The 23,777-nt window shown below is 33.0% G+C and overlaps 1 protein-coding gene across 7 annotated transcripts in view; it reads left to right on the forward strand.

Moving 5' to 3' along the window:
* Nucleotides 1-23,777, forward strand: part of SEMA3A (semaphorin 3A) — a 453,014-nt gene that overhangs the window by 301,510 nt on the left and 127,727 nt on the right. For all 7 annotated transcript variants that reach the window (XM_021063479.1, XM_021063478.1, XM_021063482.1 and 4 more), the window contains 2 exons: nucleotides 5,043-5,200; nucleotides 9,813-9,875. In XM_021063479.1, coding sequence (XP_020919138.1) covers nucleotides 5,043-5,200; nucleotides 9,813-9,875 — 221 coding nt within the window. The remainder of the gene's footprint in view (nucleotides 1-5,042; nucleotides 5,201-9,812; nucleotides 9,876-23,777) is intronic.

A 23,777-nucleotide genomic window follows, 5' to 3' on the forward strand; every position in this document is an offset into this window, starting at 1 on the left:
CAAATAGAGCTACATTAAAGATCAGGATGAATTCAGGGGAAAAAGGCAACTCTGAAAATTTATAAATAAATTAGTAGAATGAAAATTAGAATTGACCCATTAGGAAAGATCATAGTTCTTCTCCCATGATTATTGGATAGGATATTTTGATTAAAGGACAAATCAATTAAAATATATTTTCTCCCTTTTCAGGTATTAGTTTTTTTTAAAAAAAAAATCACATGGAATTTATATGTGTGTCTTGAATTTCACAAGATTCATAAGATTTTTTGAACTGTATCACAAGAGAATGCATTCTATTTTATAGTTGAAAGCAATGCTGCTTGAAATAATGAGAATTGATTTTCCCTTCCAGAAAATCTGTACATTTATCTTATTATCTACATTGTCTTATAGTACATCCTAATAATGATAGTGTAGTAGTTTATTGAGCACAAACTATTTACCTAGCTTTATTACCAGTATATTTTAATTTTGTCATTAAGCAAATCATAGAAACACTAAATCATTTGGTGATTCTGAAATAAAGAATGTTTGCTTAATCTTCATTCAAATTTAAAAATACGTTTTGGAGTTCCCCTCGTGGCTCAGCAGAAACGAATCTGACTAGCATCCATGAGGATGCAGGTTGGGTTCCTGCCCTCACTCAGTGCTTTAACGATTCAGCGTTGCTGTGAGCTATGGTGTAGGTCACAGATGCAGCTCGGATCTGGCATTGCTGTGGCTGTGATGTAGGCCGGCGGCTACAGCTCTGCTTTGACCTCTAGCCTGAGAACGTCCATGTGCTGTGGGTGCAGCCCTAAAAAAAAAAAAAAAAAAAAAAAAAAAGACAAAAAATAATAATAGTAAATAAAAGTACATCATACAGTTCTTGTCTGAAATGGCAGTCCTACGGTTACGTTTCTTGGTTACAGTCCTACATTTACTTTTCTTTATGGTTGACACAGCACATGGAAGTTGAAGTACTCTCTCAACACGGGAAAAACTTATTGCACCCCCCTGCAAAAGAAATTAGTGCCTTTGTATACTTTGGTCTACCAGGATTCCCAAAAGTCAAGATGATGCTGTGGAAATTTAAATTATTCTAAAATAACATTTGTTGTTGTTTGACTTAATGTGAATGTTGGCAAAATGTAAGAAGTTAATAGAATATTAAACATCTCATATTACTGAATATTTACTTTAATCCCAATACCAGTTTGTGTAATGGTAAGTTTTACGTAACAGAAGTTGAAAAGAAACATCTAAAATTTTTTGATTCTAAGGAAGTAGAGTGAAAGTTGAAGTTATTTAATATCAATTTCAGGTAATGTATCTACATATAGGAAACAAAATCATAAAGGAAAACTATTTTAAATTGTGAAATCTAGATTTAGAGAAAAAGTCTCTGATATTTAACATAAGTTTTTTTGCCCTGGAAAGTAGTGAGATAATCGAAGCAATCCAGAATTTTCCCTGGCTCATTGCCATGAAGGTCTCAAAAAAGATTCTTTTCCCAGTTACAGAGCAACCTAGAAAGTGTCAGATAGAAAGGAACATCTAAAGAAATTGCAGCAAAAGGAATGATGTGCAAAATTAAGTACATTTGAAAGGAATTAAAACAGCTGTTAATCTCTACTCCAGAAAAATATTGTATTTTTTGTTTAATTAAATGAAGTTCTTGGGCCAGGGATTGGGCCTGAGCCACAGCAGTAACAACGCCGAGTCTTTAACTACTCAACAACCAGGGAATGCTCAGTAGTAACATTTTTTAAAGTGTAGCTTGTTTCCAGAGTTATTTCATACACAAATGATGAAAGACTTTTCTCTAAGTTGTCTGTACCTAGAAACCAAAAACCCTCCCTCAACTAATTTACAAAATTCAACCTGTAACAATATTTTTCAATTGGATAAATATATTCATTGTTTGAAATTATGATATAGAAGGTCATTACTTTTATTATTTGAATTTCAGGATATAGACATTGACAAACAAGAATATTTTGCTATTCTTAAAATAACCATTGCATTTAATATTAATGTAAATTAAGGAGCATATTGCTCCTCATATTGATCCCTTTACCATATATAATTCCAGGTGTTAACAAGTTACCACACTTGGTAAGATAATAGAAAAGTGTTTTTTTCTCAGCTCCATCTGGACCATAATTTCCTGCTTCTGGTCAAGATAATCAAAGACCTTAATATTTAACCACTACTTATATGAAAAGGTAATCTTTAATTGAATGTTCACTATGGAAACTATTGTTATAGTAATTTTTTAATGAGTTATCTAATATCACCTTCACAGTAACTCTTGGGAGATTTATTTAAGGAACTCATCCTAGTTTGTATACCTCATAAGTACGTACTGTGGTAGTGCTTGTGTCCTTACCTATAACTGTGACTCCATGTTCTATTGTTATAGTAATTGTCTTCCTATAACTTCTTCCATTTTATGCTTAGGGCTCCTTTACATGGTTTGTATGCATTTCCAATTAAAATCATTCTTTGTGTCTCTTAAATGACCCTCCCATTGATTAATACATTTATGTAATTGTCTTCCTATAACTTCTTCCAACTGATGTAGAGCTCCCTTGCATGGTTTGTATGCATTTCCAATTAAAGTCATTCTTTATGTCTCTTAAATGATCATCCCATTGATTAATATATTTATGTAATTGTCTTGGCTTAGACTAAGCTCGCTTTTTTTTTTTTTTTTTTTTTTTTAGTTTGCCTAGCTACCTAAAGTAGTTTGGTCTTTCTGATATTAGGATAGACTTATAGAGTTTAGAATTGGAAAGAAGGAGTTCCCTGTCGTGGCGCAGTGGAAACGAATCTGACTAGGAACCATGAGGTTGTGGGTTTGATCCCTGGCCTTGCTCAGTCGGTTAGGGATCCAGCGTTGCTGTGAGCTGTGGTGTAGGTTGCAGATGGGGCTCGGATCCCGCGTTGCTGTGGCTCTGGTGTAGGCTGGCAGCAACAGCTCCAATTGGACCCCTCGCCTGGGAATCTCCATATGCCGAGGGTGCAGCCCTAAAAAGACAAAAAATAAAAAGGAAGGAAGGAAGGAAGGAGAGGATTGGAAAGAAGAGTAAAGGTCATTTAGTCTATCTGATAAACAGATCTCTTTAAACAGCCCTTCAGTCAGTGCATGAACATATCCAGTGATGTGGTCCCTGTCTGGTAATAACCTTTACATCCTCACACAGCTCAGTCTGCCTGAAATTTCAGTCTCATATTGCCTCTCTGTAGTGTTGATTCTTTAAAATCATTTGCTGAAAGGAATGCCATTTAAATTCAGATATTTTGTAGTGGATTCTGTTTTATTTCTGGAGACCAATAGCTCTCATTTATTTCAGATATGAGTCACCTGAGTGAAACTCTCCCTTGATTTCTTTCTTTCTCCCTTTCTTCATTCCATTCTTTCTTCCTTTTTTTTGGGGGGGGGCAGGATTGGGGATGAGATTAATAGTCCATGTTTCTCAAGAATAAATTAGAAAAGCATCTTTAAAAAATTTAACAATTGATTTCTTCTGATTTTGTTCATGAGGTGGGTGGAAAGGCTGGTAGGTAAATAGACAATTCAATTTGGTATTTATTGACCTGGTAATACAGAAAAGAAACCATGTAAGTTGTAGATGATGAGCTATTAATTATATATTTCCTTACATGAGGGCATATTATTTCTAGTAGATAAGTTATTTATAATGATTATAATAATTGATGGTGTAATGTAAGTTATGAGTAATTCAAGCAAGATGTTACAAAGAAATTAATTGTATGAGAATTTCTTAGAGGTTGCATTTGAACTAGCTTGGAAGAGCAATACTGTTTTCTCTCAGTGGCATATAGTTGTGTTAAGAACAATGGCAGCAAAGGGTAACAAGTAGATTAATACAGAGTGTGTTTTTCTGCAGGGTAGTGGACATGAGGAGTACTGGGGTGGGGTCTAAACTCAGATGGTTTTGATCTGACCTTTAATGCTAAGTTGAATAGCTTGAACTTTATTCTCTATTGAAATAATATTCTTGATAAAATGGAAGAAGCAGTAAGAGAAATAAAGCAAGGCAACTTATCAAATAGCTAACGTCCTCAGCTAGGGCTGGGACAGAAGAAGCGTCTACATCTCCACTTCTGTGCCTTGGAAAACGCAATCTACATTTTATGAATGCTGATGAAAAGTTAGATATGTGTGCACTGTAAAATTCTGAATCATTGATTCAGGACATGTTTCTGGAGGCTCCTCAACATTTCTATCCTGCGTGAGGGGAGTGTGGTGGTATATATATACCTAATTTCAATTGAAGCAGATAAAGAAAACCTCTTTGGTGATAATCAGCATTTACCTTTCTAGTGCCAAAGTGGACTTACTGTTACTTCTATCTGAAAGTATTTCTCACTTAGGCTGCAGATTTTAAAGGTCAGTATATACCTGTTCAAAGCAGAAGTAAATGGGAAAGCAATAACAAACTGGAAAAATTGGGGTCATAGTGTAAAATTAATTAAGTTCAATGTTTTCATAAAAGCCAAACTGTATATATGTCAGTTACAAAATACTATAGAGGATTTAGATGGTGGAGTTAATGATTTAGTGGTCAGAAATATATACTAAAATTCTTCAATAAAAAGAGGCCTAGGGGGTTAAACACTGTTTTCCCCATGCTATCTCTGCTCTTTTGGCCCCATGCTAATCCTAGCTAATGACTTGGAAAAATGAAAGCACTTAAACAAATCTTTGTAAAGTTAAAGACATTTTATATACAATACTAACCATTTTAATAAATCACTACCTGTAAAGAAATTCCACCAGACCTGTTGTTTGGACAAGGTATATCTCTCCTTTCTTCTGTAGGAGTGTGTGGTCTTGAGTATGAAATCAGAAGACTAATGGGAGTATAACTCCCATTTCAATGAAATATAAAGAAGTCCTGTATATTCCTTAGTATCACTAAAAATAACCATTGATGGGTAACTACAGCAGGCAGTAGCCAGAGTACCATGAACAGTGCTCATATGGTGCCTCATGTTAACACCTAATGTCTTGTTTTATTACCTTGCAGAAATGTTGGAATCCAACAATGTGATCACTTTCAATGGCTTGGCCAACAGCTCCAGTTATCATACCTTCCTTTTGGATGAGGAACGGAGTAGGCTCTATGTTGGAGCAAAGGATCACATATTTTCATTCAATCTGGTTAATATCAAGGATTTTCAAAAGGTATTTTTATTATAATATAATCACTATAGCTCTTTTGAACAGTTCAAGTTATATAGAATTTTCTAGCTATTTAATAATGTGGCAACTGAAAAAATGTTTAATGGTTTATCTTTTCAGATACAAATAAAAATAAAGCACTGATTGCCTCTCACAAATCAATGGGTGTGGTAAACCATAAAAATCAAGGAGGAAACTAGTATTTTCAGTGATCTTTATAAGAAATACTAATGTTAGCTTATTTTTCCATAGTTACATCATTTTACTGCATATGATTAAATACCTGAACCATTATAGAAATGTCACAACTGATTTTATATATGTTTATGTATAATTTATACATCCCTCTATATTGCCAGCAAATGCAATGATTTTTTATAAACCATTATACAGATGTCTCATTTGATGTGTCACCTGTGTTAGGATATAGGCACTCTGAATAATTTACATATTGTCTGTATATGCTTTCATTCTATAGCTGAGTAGAGCTGAGTAGTTGTGATAGAAATCATCTGGATCAAAAAGCCTAAGATATTTTACTATCTGGCCTTTTAAACAAAAAGTTTACCAAACTCTGACTTGGAAGATCAGTTTTCAGTGTCAGGCTCTTGTAAATGTGGTCATTTAGACACTATCCTTCTATAAGTTTTATTGTTATATTCTATAATGTTTCTGGCTTATTTAATTAATACACTACATAGTTTGGAAGATAAAACATGGGTTGATAAATTAGTGGAAATTGTGTTATTGAGGCTGTTTCTAAGTCCAACATTTTTTTCAGTCACTATTTCCAGTCTAAATTTTCTGAGAAACGAAGATGTTTATGCAATAGCTTTCACAAGAGTGCTAATATAACATACCTTTTAGAGTACATACACTTCAGTTTTTATATGTTAATTTTGCTTCTTCTTAGCACTGAGGGTTTTAAAGTGGTGTGCTTCAGGTTCTTATAAACTGTAATGGATTAGACAATAATTTTTAAAAAGTAACAGAATTGTAAAAAAAGTTTTTTATGGTTTGAGAATATTACTTTGCACTAAAACATTTAATTTCAAGGCTGATTATATCTCTAATAGAGAATGCCACTAAACCTAAGTCTTTTACTTTTCTTCTGTTATACAAACTCTAAAATTCTGACTATGTAGTAAGAGGTTTGATTCATGACACGTAGTCATATAAAATGGCAATGTCCTTACTGATGTATTTTGGAATTAAGATACAGTATTTAAAAATCAACTTGGACATTTGTTTTCTGATTTTTTAATCTATTTAATTTTTAATCAAATAGATTATCATCTATCCTCAGATGAGAGAAATATTCCTAATTATCTAAGAAACTAGTTGTCTATTTGTTTTTCTGAAATGATAAATTTTTTTTAGTATCTTTTGGGTCACATAATAAGTAGGTTTATAGGTCATATAATAAGCAGGTTTTTGTTGTTTTAGTGAAAGAAAACCATCTTTTATAAAATGAATGAAAAATTAAAGATAATTACGAAGATCAGATATTTTAATAATAGATTATATCAATTCAAATTTTCAGTGTTTTTAGAATTTTCATAACTTTATAAAATCCATATATATAAATATATGTATATATCTATACATACATAGACAGTATATGAGCGCATATCACCTCAGAACATGTTTAATGTATTCAACATTTTTTCTGAATAAATATTCTTAATTTGGTTTATATATTCAATTGACTCTGAAATTGAAAAGAACTAAACTGTCATATAAACTAATGTACTGTTTTCTAGGTGAGAAAAATCCTAGAGTTGTTTGTTTCCCCGGGATAAATAGCAATATTTTCTAACTAGACTTGTAATAAGTACATACGGAAATAATGTATAAATAAAAGTTAGGTGACTTGTCCAATGTTATAGCCTTCTTGTATAGCTCCTGCTCTTGATTCAAATCATAATTCTAATAATAGAAGACATGTTTCTAGTTTTAAAGCATTCATTTCAGCATATTATTTAATTTTAATTTTATCTCACTGTTTGTAAGGGTAAATACAATATAATAATTTTAATTATCAATGGTATTAACACTCTTTTTTTACCTATGTGTAATGTTATTTAACATCTGTTTTCCAAGCATCTCCTATTATGATAAACTCTATAGAGGAGCACTATGGTATGTCATAAATAATTCTTGAGGAACTTACTAATAATATTAAAAATAAGATGTATGAGCATAAAGGTAAATACGAGACCGATCCCTGTTGAAGACAAAAACAGTCTCGGGTTTGGAAGGACCATGAAAAGATTCTTCGCCTTGAAAAGGTTTTCATTCTCTTTAAGGCATAGATCTTTATTCAGTAATGAGTAGATGCATAGAAGCATAAAGAAGGAAAAATCTAAAATAAATGATGAAGTACTTTGAATATGACGATAGGAATTTAGGCACTGTTAATTAACTAAGAAATTTTTGAGCACGAAGAAAAAAATGTCAATCTAACCAAAAGGTAGAAATTATTCTTCATGGAAATAGATGCTGTTGGAAATATATATATATATATATATATATATATATGTATATAGTTCCATTGATTTATAGTTTATTCTCATTAAATTACTTTCCAAAAGAGCATTTTCTATACCAAAATTTATTTTACTCACACCAGATATACAAGCTAATTTCTTTACCCTGAGATCAGGGTAAAAAGGTGAGAGTACACACCCCTCCAAATATGAGAGAATTTAGCATGAATTTAGCAAAATTACTTTTTATTAGTATTTGACATAAGAGAGAAATCACAAAATGAGGCCTGTGTTGTGTCAATGCCAATAATCAAGAGCTGGGAAACTATGGGAAAACAACCTGACTACATTTGAAATGTATGCTTTAAAATTAGAAATGTCTTCTATTGTTAGAATAATGATTTGAATTTGCTTGAATTTAAAAAATGATCTGTTTTAATAATCTATGATTTTTGTACAATCTAACTGGAAAGCAGAATAAGAAAGGCAATAAATCTTAGCTCTGTTATATATTATTTTTGTGTTCAGAGAAAACTTATATTTGATCCCCCTCCATTGTAATTTTAAATAAGAATAGCTCACTTGGCTTTGCAATAGCCAGTAAGAAGACAGGGCTGTGGAGCCTGCAGATGGAAGGTACCCAGCCCTTGCTTTAGTCATTCAGGAATCAAGGTAATATTAATTGTAAGGATATAGGCTTGTTAATTGTAACTGTAAGGATTGTATTCTTGGATGTTTTTTATTATTTGACTACTTTGTGAAAAATTTATGAAATAAGTTAAATAATAGTTTACACAAACAGACATACATGAAAAAAGTACATAAAAAAGAAGAGCATACGTAAATTAAGAGCTTCAAATGGTAAAAATAAATGTATATCTAAACATTTTTAGGGCTATTAATGTGACATGGACCTGAAGTACATTTATTTGCCCTATCATCATAGGTTGTTTCAGTATGTTCTAAATTCTTATTTATAAATGTGTTGTATTTGTCTTTTAATTCCCTAGATTGAATATCACAGCCTTTGCTCAAGTCTATGACCATTTATATTGAATTATCTAGAGGTTCCCAAATGAATGATAATCAGTCATTTTGAGGCTAAAAGCTTTCCAGCAGACGTGAATGATTAACTGCCATTATCTCTGGATTTTTCTTTCACATATAACTTTTTTTTCGCTGATATTAGCGAATGTTACCAGAAGAGAAAGATGAATAAAAAAATTAACATTGTTCTGCCCCAGTACAGATAGGAGTCATTGTAATTCCTCAGTGGAACTGGGAAATTTTATATTAAAGTTTAGGTGAAGGTATTTGAATTAATATTATGGAGGGAAATGGATCCACAGTCCTCCAAGCCATGAGTAATGCCTTGGTTTATCTACCACTGTCACTATATTCAAACAATACCAGAACCTTTGGAAAGGTGATACCAAATATTAGGGATAAAAATACAAACAATTATTACCCAGTTAATCTAGGTTTTGTCCATAGTAAGGAGGGTGATTTCTTTTTTTAGAGCTACCTATTTGCCTCTTCATTTGCTCCTTTATCTCCCGACAGTATACAGTGCTACTCTTACCTATTTTTCCTGTTTAAAAAAAAAAAAAAAAGATTCCTTTCTAAAATGGGTTTTTCTAACTCTATCAGTTGCTAATTCTAACATGTTGTGCTGTGATTTGATATATGGAAATAGATCCAAAGCACCTGATGTTAAAATTTCAAAATAACTATTTTATGATAAACACTGATTTATTTAGAATAATGCAAGCCACGTTCTATGCATTTTTCTTCTCTTCACTACATTTTCATGTGGTCTCAAGATGATCTCCCAACCAGCCTTGCAGTTCTATCATACACTGTGTAGGTCAATTGACTACATGAATTTCTGTGTTGCTCAACTTTCATCTACACAAGAAAGCGTAATGGGTAGACAGAGATTGAATGATTTAAGTTCATGCCAATTAACTGATGCCACTGCAAAGTCTAAACTAAAAGGTTCCTACCACGTAATGCTGTATAGAACATTTTTTATCTCAGTTGCTTCACTTGGTCTAATAGACTATAATGTTGTATCCCTTAGAAAACTTAATTGGCAGGAAAAAATGTTTCTCTTCTGCCCTTAGATCGTGTGGCCTGTATCTTACACCAGAAGGGATGAATGCAAGTGGGCTGGAAAGGATATCCTGGTAAGTATCAGTTTATTAAATTATTTTAGTAATTGAATAAGGAATTTATTACCCTATCATTTTTCACTGTTTTATTAAATACCATGCCTTACTTGTGGACTTAACCACTCTTTAGAAACAGAGTAATATTTAATTTTGAATGTTGACTTTTTTATGTAAAGTGTAAAAAACTTATGTAAAGCAAATGAATAAAAATAACAAAACACTAAAATGAAGCACAAATACGTTCCTTTTGTTGATTTATATGTATAATTTTTAAAATGCAGTTCTTTACCATTTATTTTTCTATTTAATAATTCAACATATTTATACAGATTGGTTTTCATTGTTAATTCCTCTTGAATTCCTTTTTATTAACATGAAATTTTTTTCTTTTGCATCACCATAATAAAATTACCCTTCTTCTTTCCATTTCATTCTATTCCCTTTCTTTCTTTTCCTTTTCGTAAGGTCGGCCAAAAGGATGAGACCTGAATTCAGGCATAAAAGACTTTATTAGCGGGGTATACTGCTGGGCTGACTCACAAGGGGAGGTCAGCAGTCAGCCTGTTCGAGGAGGGAGGTTATATGTGGGTGCCAAGAAAGGGGGTTTCTGTGCAGAAGCTGATTGGCCATTTCTTATGTAAATAGGGTGAAAAGGAACAGACCAATCAGTTTGGGAGAATTGTTAGTAGGATGTGAACAGAAGTTTAGACATTCTCCTGGGTAGTAGGGTAGTCTGTAAGATTGAATCACATGATTTTGGGAAGACTTAGTCATGTCTTATGTCTCTCCAGGAGCTAGGCGAGAGCCTAGAGCTGTCTTGTTTTTCCTGGAACAAACCTAACACTTTTTCCCTTTTCTTCCTTATTACATTTCATTTCACCCCTTCCTCCCTTACAACTTTCCTCTTCCCTTCCCTCTTTCTTACCTACATTTGATGTACTTATTCCTTAAATAAATATGGGTTGAGAAATGACTATGTAACATTGTCCTGGGTACTGTAGACAAAAGATGAATAAATGGTAAGCAATCCCTGCAATGGTTTTACCTCTGATTTTAGGTAGAGGCCATTTCTACTGAGGTAAACTTTGTCGGTAAAATTAAGTGAGCTTCCATTTCGAAGTATAGCCATATATCTGCAAGATCTTGAAAAGCAGTTAGAATCATTTAAATCAGTAAATTAAAATGAAATTCAAGGTCTTAAATATAATTTATATTATTATTTTATGTCTTATTAGTCATTTTGTGTGTTTTGACACAAGATAAGTTTAAAAGTTTTGTCTGTGTATTGGCGTTTAGAAGAAATTTATCCTCTGTGCCTAAAGCCACAAATCAACTTGTATGTATGTATAAAGATATACAGATATTTTCAAGGGACAATCTGATTGATTGGTAGCAGCTGCCTAAAATGATGTTTATGTTTAGAATGATTTAGAAGTGAAATTTGATTTCATGAAAGAGAATGCCTCAATCCAGTAGCAATGGTGGCTCCAGGTAAGGGAAGGCAGAAAAGGAGCACAATGTACAGGTATCTCCCATCCATGTTAAATGCATATCAGTAAACATGGGAAATTCACCTTAAAAATTTCATTTTAAATATAGTGATTACAAGTCACATCACACCTTCATATTATAGTAAACATTTTTCTGATTATGTGAATGTGAAAAAAAACTCTGTTCTATCAAATTTTGTTCTATCTCAAATTAACATATAGATTGGGATAATCGAAAAGGAGTAAACAGAAAGAAAAATGAAGTAGGGATCCAAAGAAGTCAAGAATTTTATGTTGACTCCTTGTTGACTCATAATTTTACTTGAGCAAGTACCTTAACTTTTGGGGAGGCCTTAGTTTCTTATCCATTAAATGGGACATTGCATGTTATTCATTTGTGAGAAAAATTTAATAGTTTTGTGAAAGTTACTTAAAAAATAGCTAATACTGCATAGGTATAGGCAAAAAATGACTGAATACATGAAACCTTAACATCAAAATGCTGTGTTTACCACTAAGAAATTATGTTAAAATACTTCAGTATGACAATAACTAAGGGTCAAGACAAATAGAGATTTTATCTCTGTACAGCTGTGACTTTTAAAAACACAGATTTTTTTTTCTATTGAAGTTTAACAAGCGAAAACATGAAAACTTAGAATTATTGAGAATTATCAATAGTATTTTATAAATGTAATTTTAATAACTCTATCAGTGGTATCATGACCACAATTTTCTTAATTAGGAAATGTAATGATTCAGAATATTCATTCACCATCTTTTCATTCAAAAATTTTGAAACATTTTGAGTACTGTATTTTAAAAGTTGAGATCAAAATTTTTGCACCTCTACTGAATTTTTTGGTGTTGAGTGGTTTTTGGTGTTGTGTGGCATATATAGATTTGAACTTGCCTATTAACACACAGATAATAAGCAACAGAAATTCAAATAAATACCTCACCCGTTGTAGTCTTTTTAAGTGGACATAATAATAGCTCATGACATTCTTATAAGACTCAATCACAAGTGAAATTATTACATAGATAGTAGTGTATGATATAAATATTAATGATTATTAGTATATATAATAGAGTTGCTTAGAGAATTTTTCTTTTCTTTTTTTGGTCTTTTTTAAGGCTGCACCTGTGGCATTTGGAAGTTCCCAGGCTAGGGATTGAATCAGAGCTGCAGCTACCGGCCTATGCTGCAGGCACAGCAATGCAGGATCTGAGCCATGTCTGTGACCTATACCACAGCTCACAGTAACTCCAGATCCTTAATCCACTGAGTGAGGCCAGGGATCGAACCTGCATCATCATGGATATTAGTCAGATTCATTTCCGCTGAGCCATGATGGAACTCCAGCTTGGAGAATTTCTAAGTGAAAACACTTTGAGTGGAATTAGTTTGATCCTCTCTAATGATCTTGACCACTGTAGTATGGCATTGTTCTGAATTCAATTCTATTTGAAAATTGAAGATAACCATACTTATCTGATAAATTGTCTGCATTTTATAAAAAGCACTGAGCCAAGTACTGAGTATATTTGATTCAATTCAGCTAATTCATTTACTAAGATAGTAGGTATTCTTTTGTGTTTATGGTTTCCAAAATTCACATCAGTACATTGCTCTCATCTTTTATGCCTCTCCCCTCCCTACTCCTCCTATCCTCCCTTCATCTCTTCCCCTCCTCTCTTCCTCTTTTCCCCTTCCTTGCACTTCCCCTCCCCTTCCTACTCCTCTATCAACACTGACCTAGGGATTCTGGTGTTAGCTCAGAAGCAGTTAGTCTGGCAACTGCAGTAAAGTCAAGATCCCCCCAGTGCCCTATTGGTAATCTTAATCGTGAGAGTTCCTCTCTAAGAAAAGCAACTTTATTGTATTTTCCAAGCTTATTGAAAATGCTTATGGTTTTGATAGAACTAAATTAAAAGGAGCTAAACATATGGTGTTTGCTAAGTTTGATACAGAGTATTAATGGAACTGATTATTTCATGACACCTTGTAATAAGGATTCTGAAAACTTATAAATTATATCTCATACATTATGGTAGAGATAGATAATTATGTGTGCATTGAGAGATGTGAATTTTTGAAAGTTTAATAAGTATGGCAATATTAGTCACACAAATCTTTTCAAAAGTCAACTAATTAATGTAACCTGATAAAATTCTCATGTTCTTATTATTCCTCTACATTCTGCATTAAATCAATTCAGTCATTATAGATTTTTATTTTTCTTTGTTAAAACATATTTAATGAAAAGAAAACATAACAGTTTTCATATATTTTCGTTTAAGGAAAAATATATTTTTCCTCTAGCTCGAATCACTAAACACCAAACACTGAAGTTTATTTTAAATGTAAAATATATTTCATACTATTTTTCTAGTAACCCATCTCATTCTTTTAATATTGCTTTTCATTCACCTGTTATTCAAAGTAAAAAAGAATGTATACATGTATGTCTAACTGGGTCACCATGCTATCCAGTAGAAAATTGACAGAACACTTTAAACCAGCTGTAATGGAAAAAAATAAAAATTATTCTAAAAAATATATGTATATATATATATTTATATATTTCATGCACCTGGAATGCATTTTACTAAAATTTATTTTACTTTTCAGGTGACCTCACTTATGTACCTCAATTTGTGTAACTATTATATTTAAATAAGATTCATGCCATTATTTATTGATTATTTGGACATTATATAGAGACTATTTTTTCCATTCCTAATATATGATTTTGGAAAATAGTGATTAGCTGACTTCTTGAGATTCTGGCATTTCTTCCTTGATCAATGTAAAAAAAAAAAAGCATTAGTATTTTTACCTAAAATTTCTTAAATAACCACTTAGAAATAAAGATTCAGTGTAAAGGTTTTTTTTAATTATTTTTCAACATTGTCTTTGTGAGTTGATACATGAACAGTTTGATCGAAATTCTGTACTCTATCTTGAGTAAATAATAGCTGCAACTGATAGACCATAATTCCTTTCAAAGATCTCTTGTGATGCTGAAAACCACAAGAATGAGGCTTGAGTGGTTTCTACAGCCATCAGGACTCCAAGATAGTTTTGTAACCAAAGTAGGAACTGACCTGAACATTTATAGTAAACTAACAACCTCCTTGAGTGCTCACCATGGTTTCTAGAACCTGAGTTTTCCTTTTTCTTCTGGTTTAAATATTTGTTCTAAAAAGCCTCTGGAAATAAACCTCCTTTAAACAAAGCATCCTGGAGAAAGAGATGTCTTCTTGCCACTAGATTCAGGTGAACTAATATAATAGGAAAAACAGGACACAGATAGGGGATAGTTTTATTTATTTTGAGGATGGGTCATTTTTAAGTCTGGTTAGGATGGTTAAACTAACACAGCCACCTGGGAAGTCAGGATATAACACTGGATTGAACATATATAGTCCCTGTGTCACTGAGTATGGTATTGTACAGAAAATTGAGCCCTTTCTCCATTGTTCCAGACAGCTGGGAAGATAAAAACCATCATTTCTGAGAGCTCAGTGTTGCATCAGACATGTTTGTTAAATCAGTAGCTGGAATTTGAGCAGCTATTCCACAAAAACGGACTTTATGTAAAAGGGGATCTATATTCTAAGACATTTGTATTCCCTCACTTTCTCTATATATACAAAGATGGAGTGAGAAAGAGAGAATATAAATGCTGATCATGACATTAAATTTATTTTTTTCCACTTGTAGAAGTGAATATGCAGGATATATATACTACCATGCCTTCTTTACTTGGTGTTGTAAGTTCTAAATATTTACATTGTTATGGTATTTCTATATTAGGATATGAAATACTCAAAAAATTTTCCATTGTTATTACTTGAGAGTTGTAATTTGAAAAAAAGTGTATGTGATACATAATGCTATTGGATAGGGACCCTCAATAAGGACCTAAATGCAGTCCAGATACATGACTGCTATCATCCACCTTTACTTTTATTTTTGATACTTTTCTGGTGCTTAAAATCCACTTTGTATTCACAAAAACATTTCTATTGAGGGATTAACTTCTTTGACCCTATTTAGCAAATGAAAACTGAATACATGCTAAGCTGGTAAAAGAATCTGTTTCGAATCAATAGCTCTCTGAGTCTTCTTTGTTTATCCTGTTAAACCATCTCTCTTTGTACTAAGTTTCAGTAAAACCAAATGGCATCCGTATGACTATTAGAAATATTTTGAACATCACTGGAAATCAAAATTTCAACCATCTGAGATCAACAAAAAAAAGCAGATTCTCATAGCATTGCTATTGTTGGATACCTTTCAAAGTACAGTATCATGCACCTGAATTTTGAGATATTTTTGCAATACTTGAGAGATTTATTTTTATATTTTTCCTTAGTTATTCATTTGTAACATATGATATAATATGTCTATCAAATTATCATGACTCAAATTGCAGGAGCTCAGCACTAATTTTTGCCAAGTGAGTGCAGTTAAGGATTTGAAGCTACACATTAATCTTAAGTTGCAGTATAGTCTGAAATGCACATTAGTCTTGAATTTCACGTACTTTTTCAAAGGTCAAAGTTGATATCAATTAATTTTTTAAATTTTATTTTAGGGACTTAAGACATGTTAAAACTTTAAATGGGTAGTTAGAATTACCTTCTAATTCTATAAAAGTCATAAGTTTTATTAAACCTCGAAACCTTAATGTGTATTTGTTGGGAGATACTTTTTCATGGGTCTCTCACATTTCTGCACATCTGATAACACAGGCACTTTTAAGCAAAAGGCTGGTTTTCAAACAGCATTGAGAAGTAGAGATAACATCTCCCTCAGAGCAAAGGCAGGTATGCTTACCTACAAGTACAATGGACATAACATCTCTCTCAAAATGTAATGGGCAGCATACTTATGCCTGTTATAAAGTATTTAGGTTCCCTCAATCTGGAGTTCCTCTGCTATAATGTACCTCACTCCATGTACAGGGGTGACCTGACCATCCTTTCATTGCCCAATGGGAATTGGAGCTTGGGGAACTGGCACGAAAAATGCTGATTCTCTGACTACTGCTATTTCTGTGAATAATAAAGTCTTTTATCTCTGACTCAGGAGCCTGAGTCAGAGGTATATATATATCACCTGCCAGCATCTGCAAAACTGTATCAGGTAACTTATAAGTAGGCAGAGTCACTGATAATACTGAGGTTTTTGTGGGCACCCTTGATGATCTCACAAATGAAGACCGTAGTTAGTTTATTCATTTTTAAATATAATTCCACGATAAAATTTGGTGATACCTCAGGTATACAAACAACTGATTCCTGCTTCATTTCTGTGACATTAATAAATTAATAGATTTGATTGCATACATGTGTGTATGTTTACTTCTGCTCAAGGGAAAATATCAGATAAATTGATTACAATTTAAATTCAGTGTTCAAAAAATGAGTAGTAATGATAGCTAACATCTATTGAAGCTTACTGTGTACACTAGGCATTATTCTAAATGCGTTTCTTTTATTAACTCATTATGTAACTCCTATTTGGTTATAAGATACATATTTTGTTTCAAAGGACGTAGTTTCAGCTTACCTTACCTAAGTTGATATGGCACAATTCTACCACAACTATTGGGAAATAATTGCTGTATTTGCTGTTTGACTGCAACAATGATTTATGCCATTTATCACTTTGATTTTAAAAAGTTACTATAAATTTACAGTTTATAGTCCTTACTCTCGGAAAACTGGAATTTCATGAAAATTCTAATGAACAAAATATAACTTGCCTTTGTAAAGTACTGGGCGTAGATTAATATTCAAAAGCTATTTTATTAAATCCACCTTTCTTTAGCACGAGCCATGAGCTTAACCTCATTTAACCGCTCTTCTAAATTCACATTATGCTTCTTGCCCAAGTCATGGCACAGTGTGTGGTGTAAGAGTTAAGCAGACATGGGAATATTCTCACAAATAAGTGGATTATTGATTATTTTAAGAATAAGTTACTGTTCATATAATAAGTGCTGGGCATCATACTATGTACTTTACACAGATATGTCATTAATACCTGAATAATTTTCTCATAGTCACCCAGCAAAATGGAAAATGATGTTTTAATAATTCTAACCCATGTCTGACTGTAAAATCATCAGATGAGTACAGGTAGCTATCTTCATGCTATTTCTATTTTATGATTTTGATTTTATTACTTTTGTTCTATATATTTTTTTAAATTCCTTGAGAATACGTATTCAAATATAAATACAGACCTTAGAATAACTAACATTTTCATTAAATAATGGTAAATATAAAATTTTTTTTAAATTCTAAAGTTTCAAGTTTCAATCAAGAAATTATATTTAGTTGTATTCAGGAATTAATATATTAAAATATGTTTACATAGTATTATATATTATAGTGTGCATATATCCATGTATTTTATAAATATGGACTATATATTATAAATGGATTATTGCAAATGCTTAAAGAGTCTCCATTTATTAGAATACATGTTAAGAGAACATTTTATGTTATAAATTACATAACAGCATTTAGTACTTTGGACATTAGCAAGTCCAATTGAATTTTCTTTTTTACTTTTGATATTAGACAAAAAGAGGTACATATGAATTTTTTTAAAAAGCACTACTCTAAAATTTGGATTTCACTTTTGTTTCTCTTTCCTCAAGGCTACATCACTTATGTGGTTAAAGATGTGATTCATCTCCCTTATTTGAGTATTAAATTTGTTCATGATAAATGCATTTATGTTACAGTTAAATAGTCCAACTAATTCTATCCACAGTAAATGTCTTTAGATTATAACTCTACCTATTTGGTGTTAAGTCATTGACTTAGTTGCTTTAAGGCATAAGCACTAGGTATTCAGCAACCTTGCATAAAATTGGAAACCACAGAATATCATTATTGATTTCAGAGTAAGGTTTTTGACTACTTAATAGTTCTCCTGGTTTGGCAGGAAAAAATACTCAGGTTGGTTTCACACAGTTTTGTACAATTGTGTGCATACATTTGAATATGAGATGAAGAAGGATAATACAAAGTACATATCAGGGCCTTCTCACAATCAAATGACTTCAGTGAGTGGTACAGATTTAATAATGAATTAGATTGTTAGAACAATATAAAATATTTTAGCCAAAAATAGGTTTTATCAGCTTCTCTGTCCCATATGACATTTTGAAGTGAAATTGCTTACAGCTCTTTTAAATAGAAGAGAATCGCATTTGGTGACATTTGCTAATAGCATGGTCTATAGTGCTTATGTTTATAATTTTGATGAAGTTTGTTGATTTTTAAGTAATTTGAGAGAAAAAAATGTTTATAGACTCTTAGTCAGAATTTCTAGGACTTCAAAACAAATAGCCCAGAGGTGAAAAACCAGCCAAAAGCTTAACTGAAATGTGCATTTAAATAAAAATGATTTGGTATCATAGGCAGGAACTTCATTTAGTCTCTCATTCAAGTTCAGTTAAAATTCTTTTCTGATTATCCTAGGTTTGATGATATAGTTTAATTAATATGATTAGGCTCACATATTTTAATAATTAGCCATGAAATAATACCAACTTTGTTGTCCTAGTTGAATTGGTTTTTGTTTTTTTTTTATTCTCTGACATCAAAACAAAGCATTAAAGTGGAAAGCTCCCTTGGTTTTATTATGCTATTATTCTTCTTAACAGGTAAAGTAAAAATGTCTCCCTAGATAGAAAAACAGGCTACTCACCATTCCATCAGGTGGGTGTTAAAAAAATTCCAGGTCACAAATTCAACATTAGATGGCTAATATTGTAAATAGAACACAGTTAAGTCTTAGTTGTATTAGACATGCCTCTTTGAAACACTCTTTAGAGAATGCTGAGGTATTAGGAACACATGATTATGGATGATCTGATCACAGCTGTAATAACACCTTATTAAAAGAAAAACGGGGGGGAGACAAAACATTATTGCTAGGTAAGCATGGAACAGCTTGAATAGAGAGTAAGATGATGTGAGTGACAGGAACAATCTCATGGATTACTGCTTTGGCACGAAAATTCTAGTATTCAGCCAGCTTGCCAAATAAATTGACCAGAGAAAAAGAAAGTCAACAGCTTAACTTCAGGAATTAAGCTTAATAATGGATTTTCATGCAGAAATGTATACCCACCATGATAGGAAAAAACTTCCTTTGCTTTCCCAGCTGCTACATTATACATTAAAATATCTCCACATAAACTACTGATGGGATAGAGATATTTTTTTCCCATTTTAAATGAATGTTCACTGACCTGAGGCAATGTTGTACTTTATCCATTCATGTTGAGCTGATTTGTATTTGAACCAGAACAAGTTGTTTGATTTAATCATGAACTGAATATATTTAAATATAGATTGTTCTTTTTCACAGCCTTCTCTTTTCTTCTATTTAGAGTTTAATTTCACTGTTCCATCCATAATTTAAGAACATGCAAGAAGGTAATTGGAATTTGAGGTAAATTACATTCTTTTGTAGAAAGTGTAATTATCGGAAGTTAGTTAAAAACACCTCTATTCTGTTTTAATTTTCATGCATAGAGCAGTTGTTTTGACAGATGGATGGACTTTATTTTTGTAACCGTCCGGGAAAAGTCTGCGTAACACAGTCTAATCAGTGCTACATATTTGTAATGTTTGTTTTTGAATCACTGTGCATTTGGCTTCTATATCTTTTTCTGGGAACAGACATTTTCTTTCTAATTTTATTTTTCCAGGCTAATATCTCTAGGTGTAATTCCTCCCTACATTTGACCTGAAGGTACTCAAAACTCTTTAAAAATAAGTGAAAATGTTTTGCCACTAAGCATGATGAATCATTGCTCCTCAGGTGTGGCCTTGGGGTTTGCTGGTTTATAACTACCTTTACTTTTATTTCTAGGCTAAGTTAACAATTTATAATGTTAGTCTGTAGTACATTTCAGTTAAGTAAGAGGTCAGTATGGTTGCCTGACTCTCAGGAAGCCAGCTCATTGCTAAACTTGTCTGTGTGTATCAACTTAAATTCCAAAAAGGATCCAGGTTTGAAAAATGAATTCATTTTGAACTGATTACATTCTCTTTATTACGTTGTAAATCCACCAGTGCTGAGCAAAGCAGTGTGGTAGTTTAATGCCAAAAAGTACATTACGTTCTAAGTTTTAAGAATCGTCATGGTTCAAGAGAAGGTCAGAAACACTCTTCTTCTGACTCCCTAGAGCAGAAATGTGTGAGGTGTGTTTCCTTTTTTCTACCATGCTTCCTCCTTTTTTAGAAAAATGTCCAGGCTGCTTCCAAATAAAATGAATATCCTGTTTTGGAACACTCAAAAACCCTGGCAGCAACAAGCTAGAGAATGAAGGCAAATGAATGACAGTATTGATACTCTTTTATGTAGGTTTTCTGTTTAAAGAACAATCCTTACTGACGATGTCTCTTTCAAGTTTTTGATTCTTCTCTATCTAGTTCTTTTAATTCACTGTTTCCTTCTTCTATATTGTTCTTGATGCCTTTTCTAACAGCTATTTTAAACCAATTTGAAAGTATTTCATTCAGTTTTCTTTGTTTCAGTTCATGTCTTCACACACTGTAATCCCAAGAAATTTCTTTCCATTCTATTTGCATCAACCTTCCCTTCAAAACAATATTCAGTTAGCCCCCAGGCATGGTGACAATACAACTTGCTGCCAACTGGGAGAGTTCACTGGGGAAATCATTCCAGGCCTTAGGCCAATAGGGTGGGTCTAGCTGCTTTGCAGCACAGATAGACTCTGTTATCAGTATTCTCAATAGAACCATTTGCCAGGTTTCACAGCTATAGTGGTGTAATTTTTTCCCAGCAGCTCTGTAGAGGAATAGTTGTCATATTATAGTGGTGGTACTTTGTCAGTTAACAGAAAACAAATTAAAATTAGGATATTCAGTGTGGCTCAGTTCCACAGTTTTCAGGAATCCTAAGAATTTTTCTGTCATAATCATGGCTAATCAGTCATCCAATCGATAAAAGGTAAGAACCCACAAATTCTATGATATTAGGATTTGTAACAGTTGTAGAAGTGACGTAGGCTTCATTCGTTTTCACAAGTACCTATGCTCATAAAATATTTCCTTTTTAAAAAAATTTTATTATAGCTGATTTGCAAAGTTATGTCAATTTCTGCTCTAAAGCAAATTGTGAGGACCTATTCTCAAATTTCTAGGTGTTACTAATGGGATTACAGGACTTTGATTTGCATTTAAAATTGCATGCTTATCTTTATATGAGGTGGGCAAACTAAAACACTCTTCTTTTTTTTTTTTATTATTTTTTTGTCTTTTTTGCTATTTCTTGGGCCACTCCCACGGCATATGGAGGTTCCCAGGCTAGGGGTCGAATCGGAGCTGTAGCCACCAGCCTACGCCAGAGCCACAGCAACGCAGGATCCAAGCCGCGTCTGCAGCCTACACCGCAGCTCATGGCAACGCTGGATCCTTAACCCACTGAGCAAGGGCAGGGACCGAACCCGCAACCTCATGGTTCCTAGTCGGATTCATTAACCACTGCGCCACGATGGGAACTCCTAAAACACTCTTCTAAAATGAACAAGGCATCCGAGTTTGCCATACTATTTATTAGAACATCCTTTTGCTTATCAATAATATGTGTACACAGCCAGTTTCTTAATTTCACCATACGGGGCTGGAACTGATTGTTTATACGCTTGAATGCTATAATATTGAGTCCATAGTCAGGAATAATCGTCTTTATGTAAAAGCAGAGGATGTGGCCACCTATATATTTCAAAGAAAGAGGTACCATAAAACATTTTCCTGAAGATGACTTCTTTGCAAAGGACGGCATTTTTGTAAGAGTACAAGTAAATCCTTTAGGTAAGACTCATGAGTGTCTCATTTATAAATGAGTTTATCAGATGTTTCCCTCTCCATGAACTCTTTCCTCTGCCCAAGTTTTCATGCCCTGTCCTCTTGGGGAAGCAAGAGAAACTGCTTAAGAATGGGGAGTTTGTGACTAAAGAGGCTTGGAAGGTAGGTTATATCTAAGCTTATCTAAGATTATGCATAAGATGAACCCTATTCAAAGTGGTACATGGGTGAGATGCATATACTCTTTAAGCTAGGACATTTTTCTTTATAGCAGTTTACAAAATCAGTTGATTTCAGTGCCTAATTTTCTGTTATAATACCTTGCCAGGCAAGAGAAAGAGTCAGGATCTAAGTAGCAAAACAGTAGGAGAAATAAGATGTTTATTTTGGTTACTCCCCTAAACTACTCTATATATTTAAGAAAGCATGATAACTGAAGTTTCATATCTTCCTTTAAAAAAGGTCAAATTCGGAGTTCCTGTTATAGCTCAGTGGTTAACGAATCCATCTAAGAACCAGGAGATTGTGGGTTCGATCCCTGGCCTTGCTCAGTGGGTTAAGGATCTGGCATTGCTGTGAGCTGTGGTGTAGGTCGCAGACACAGCTCGTATCCCTCAGTTGCTTTGGCTCTGGTGGAGGCTGGCAGCTACAGCTCATATTAGACCTCTAGCCTGGGAACCTCCATATGCCGCAGGAGAGGCCCTAGAAAAGGCAAAAAGACCCCCCCCCAAAAAAAATAAAAATAAAAAATAAATAAATAAATAAAAATATAATAAAAAAGGTCAAATTTGGAATTCCCTGGTAGCCTATCAGTTAAGGATCTGGCATTGTCACTGCTGTGGCTTGGGTTGGATCCCTGGTCCAGGAACTTCTGCATGCCATGGGTATGGCCAAAAAAACAAACAAACAAACAAAATGTCTAGTTCACCTCCTCTGGGAAAATATATTTGTAGGACATCCTCAGATTTCATCCTAGAAAAATCAGTGATGATAGAAAGCAACTACTTGACTTGAAATATCAATTCTCCTCAGATTTGGTCTGCTCTTTATTTTGTGGAGGCAATAGAATTCATACCAAAATTATCAGCTGCAAACACAGAATACAAATGTCATGTGGAAATGCACTTAAGTTATAGCAACACCTCACTTTTAAACTCCAGCTGACTGTGTAAGTCCAGCTGTATTCTGAGCAGTCACGTGAAGAGTCACAAGTAAAGAGCGATGTTGGGAGTGTTACAAACTTAGAGGTACCAGTACCCAGTCCTCTGCCCTATTTGACAGAATTGCTTGTACTGCTTTTGATCTTTATCTGCGTTTTAGTTACATATTTGGTTCTTATTTCCAAATGTTTTTAGGCAAAAACATAAAATGGTATGTATAGGAAAGTGTGTGATCAATAACATAATTTTCAATGCAGTTATTATTTAGCATATGATTACTCATTTGGATATTGTATATTCCATAACAAATTAATGTTTCTCATGTATATGTATTTAATTTTTAAGATTTTAATATGTTTAATAGACAATAACATTTTATTTGAAGGTATTTA

This window comes from Sus scrofa, chromosome 9 (assembly GCF_000003025.6).
Source record: "Sus scrofa isolate TJ Tabasco breed Duroc chromosome 9, Sscrofa11.1, whole genome shotgun sequence".
In the NCBI taxonomy this organism is placed as follows: domain Eukaryota; kingdom Metazoa; phylum Chordata; class Mammalia; order Artiodactyla; family Suidae; genus Sus; species Sus scrofa.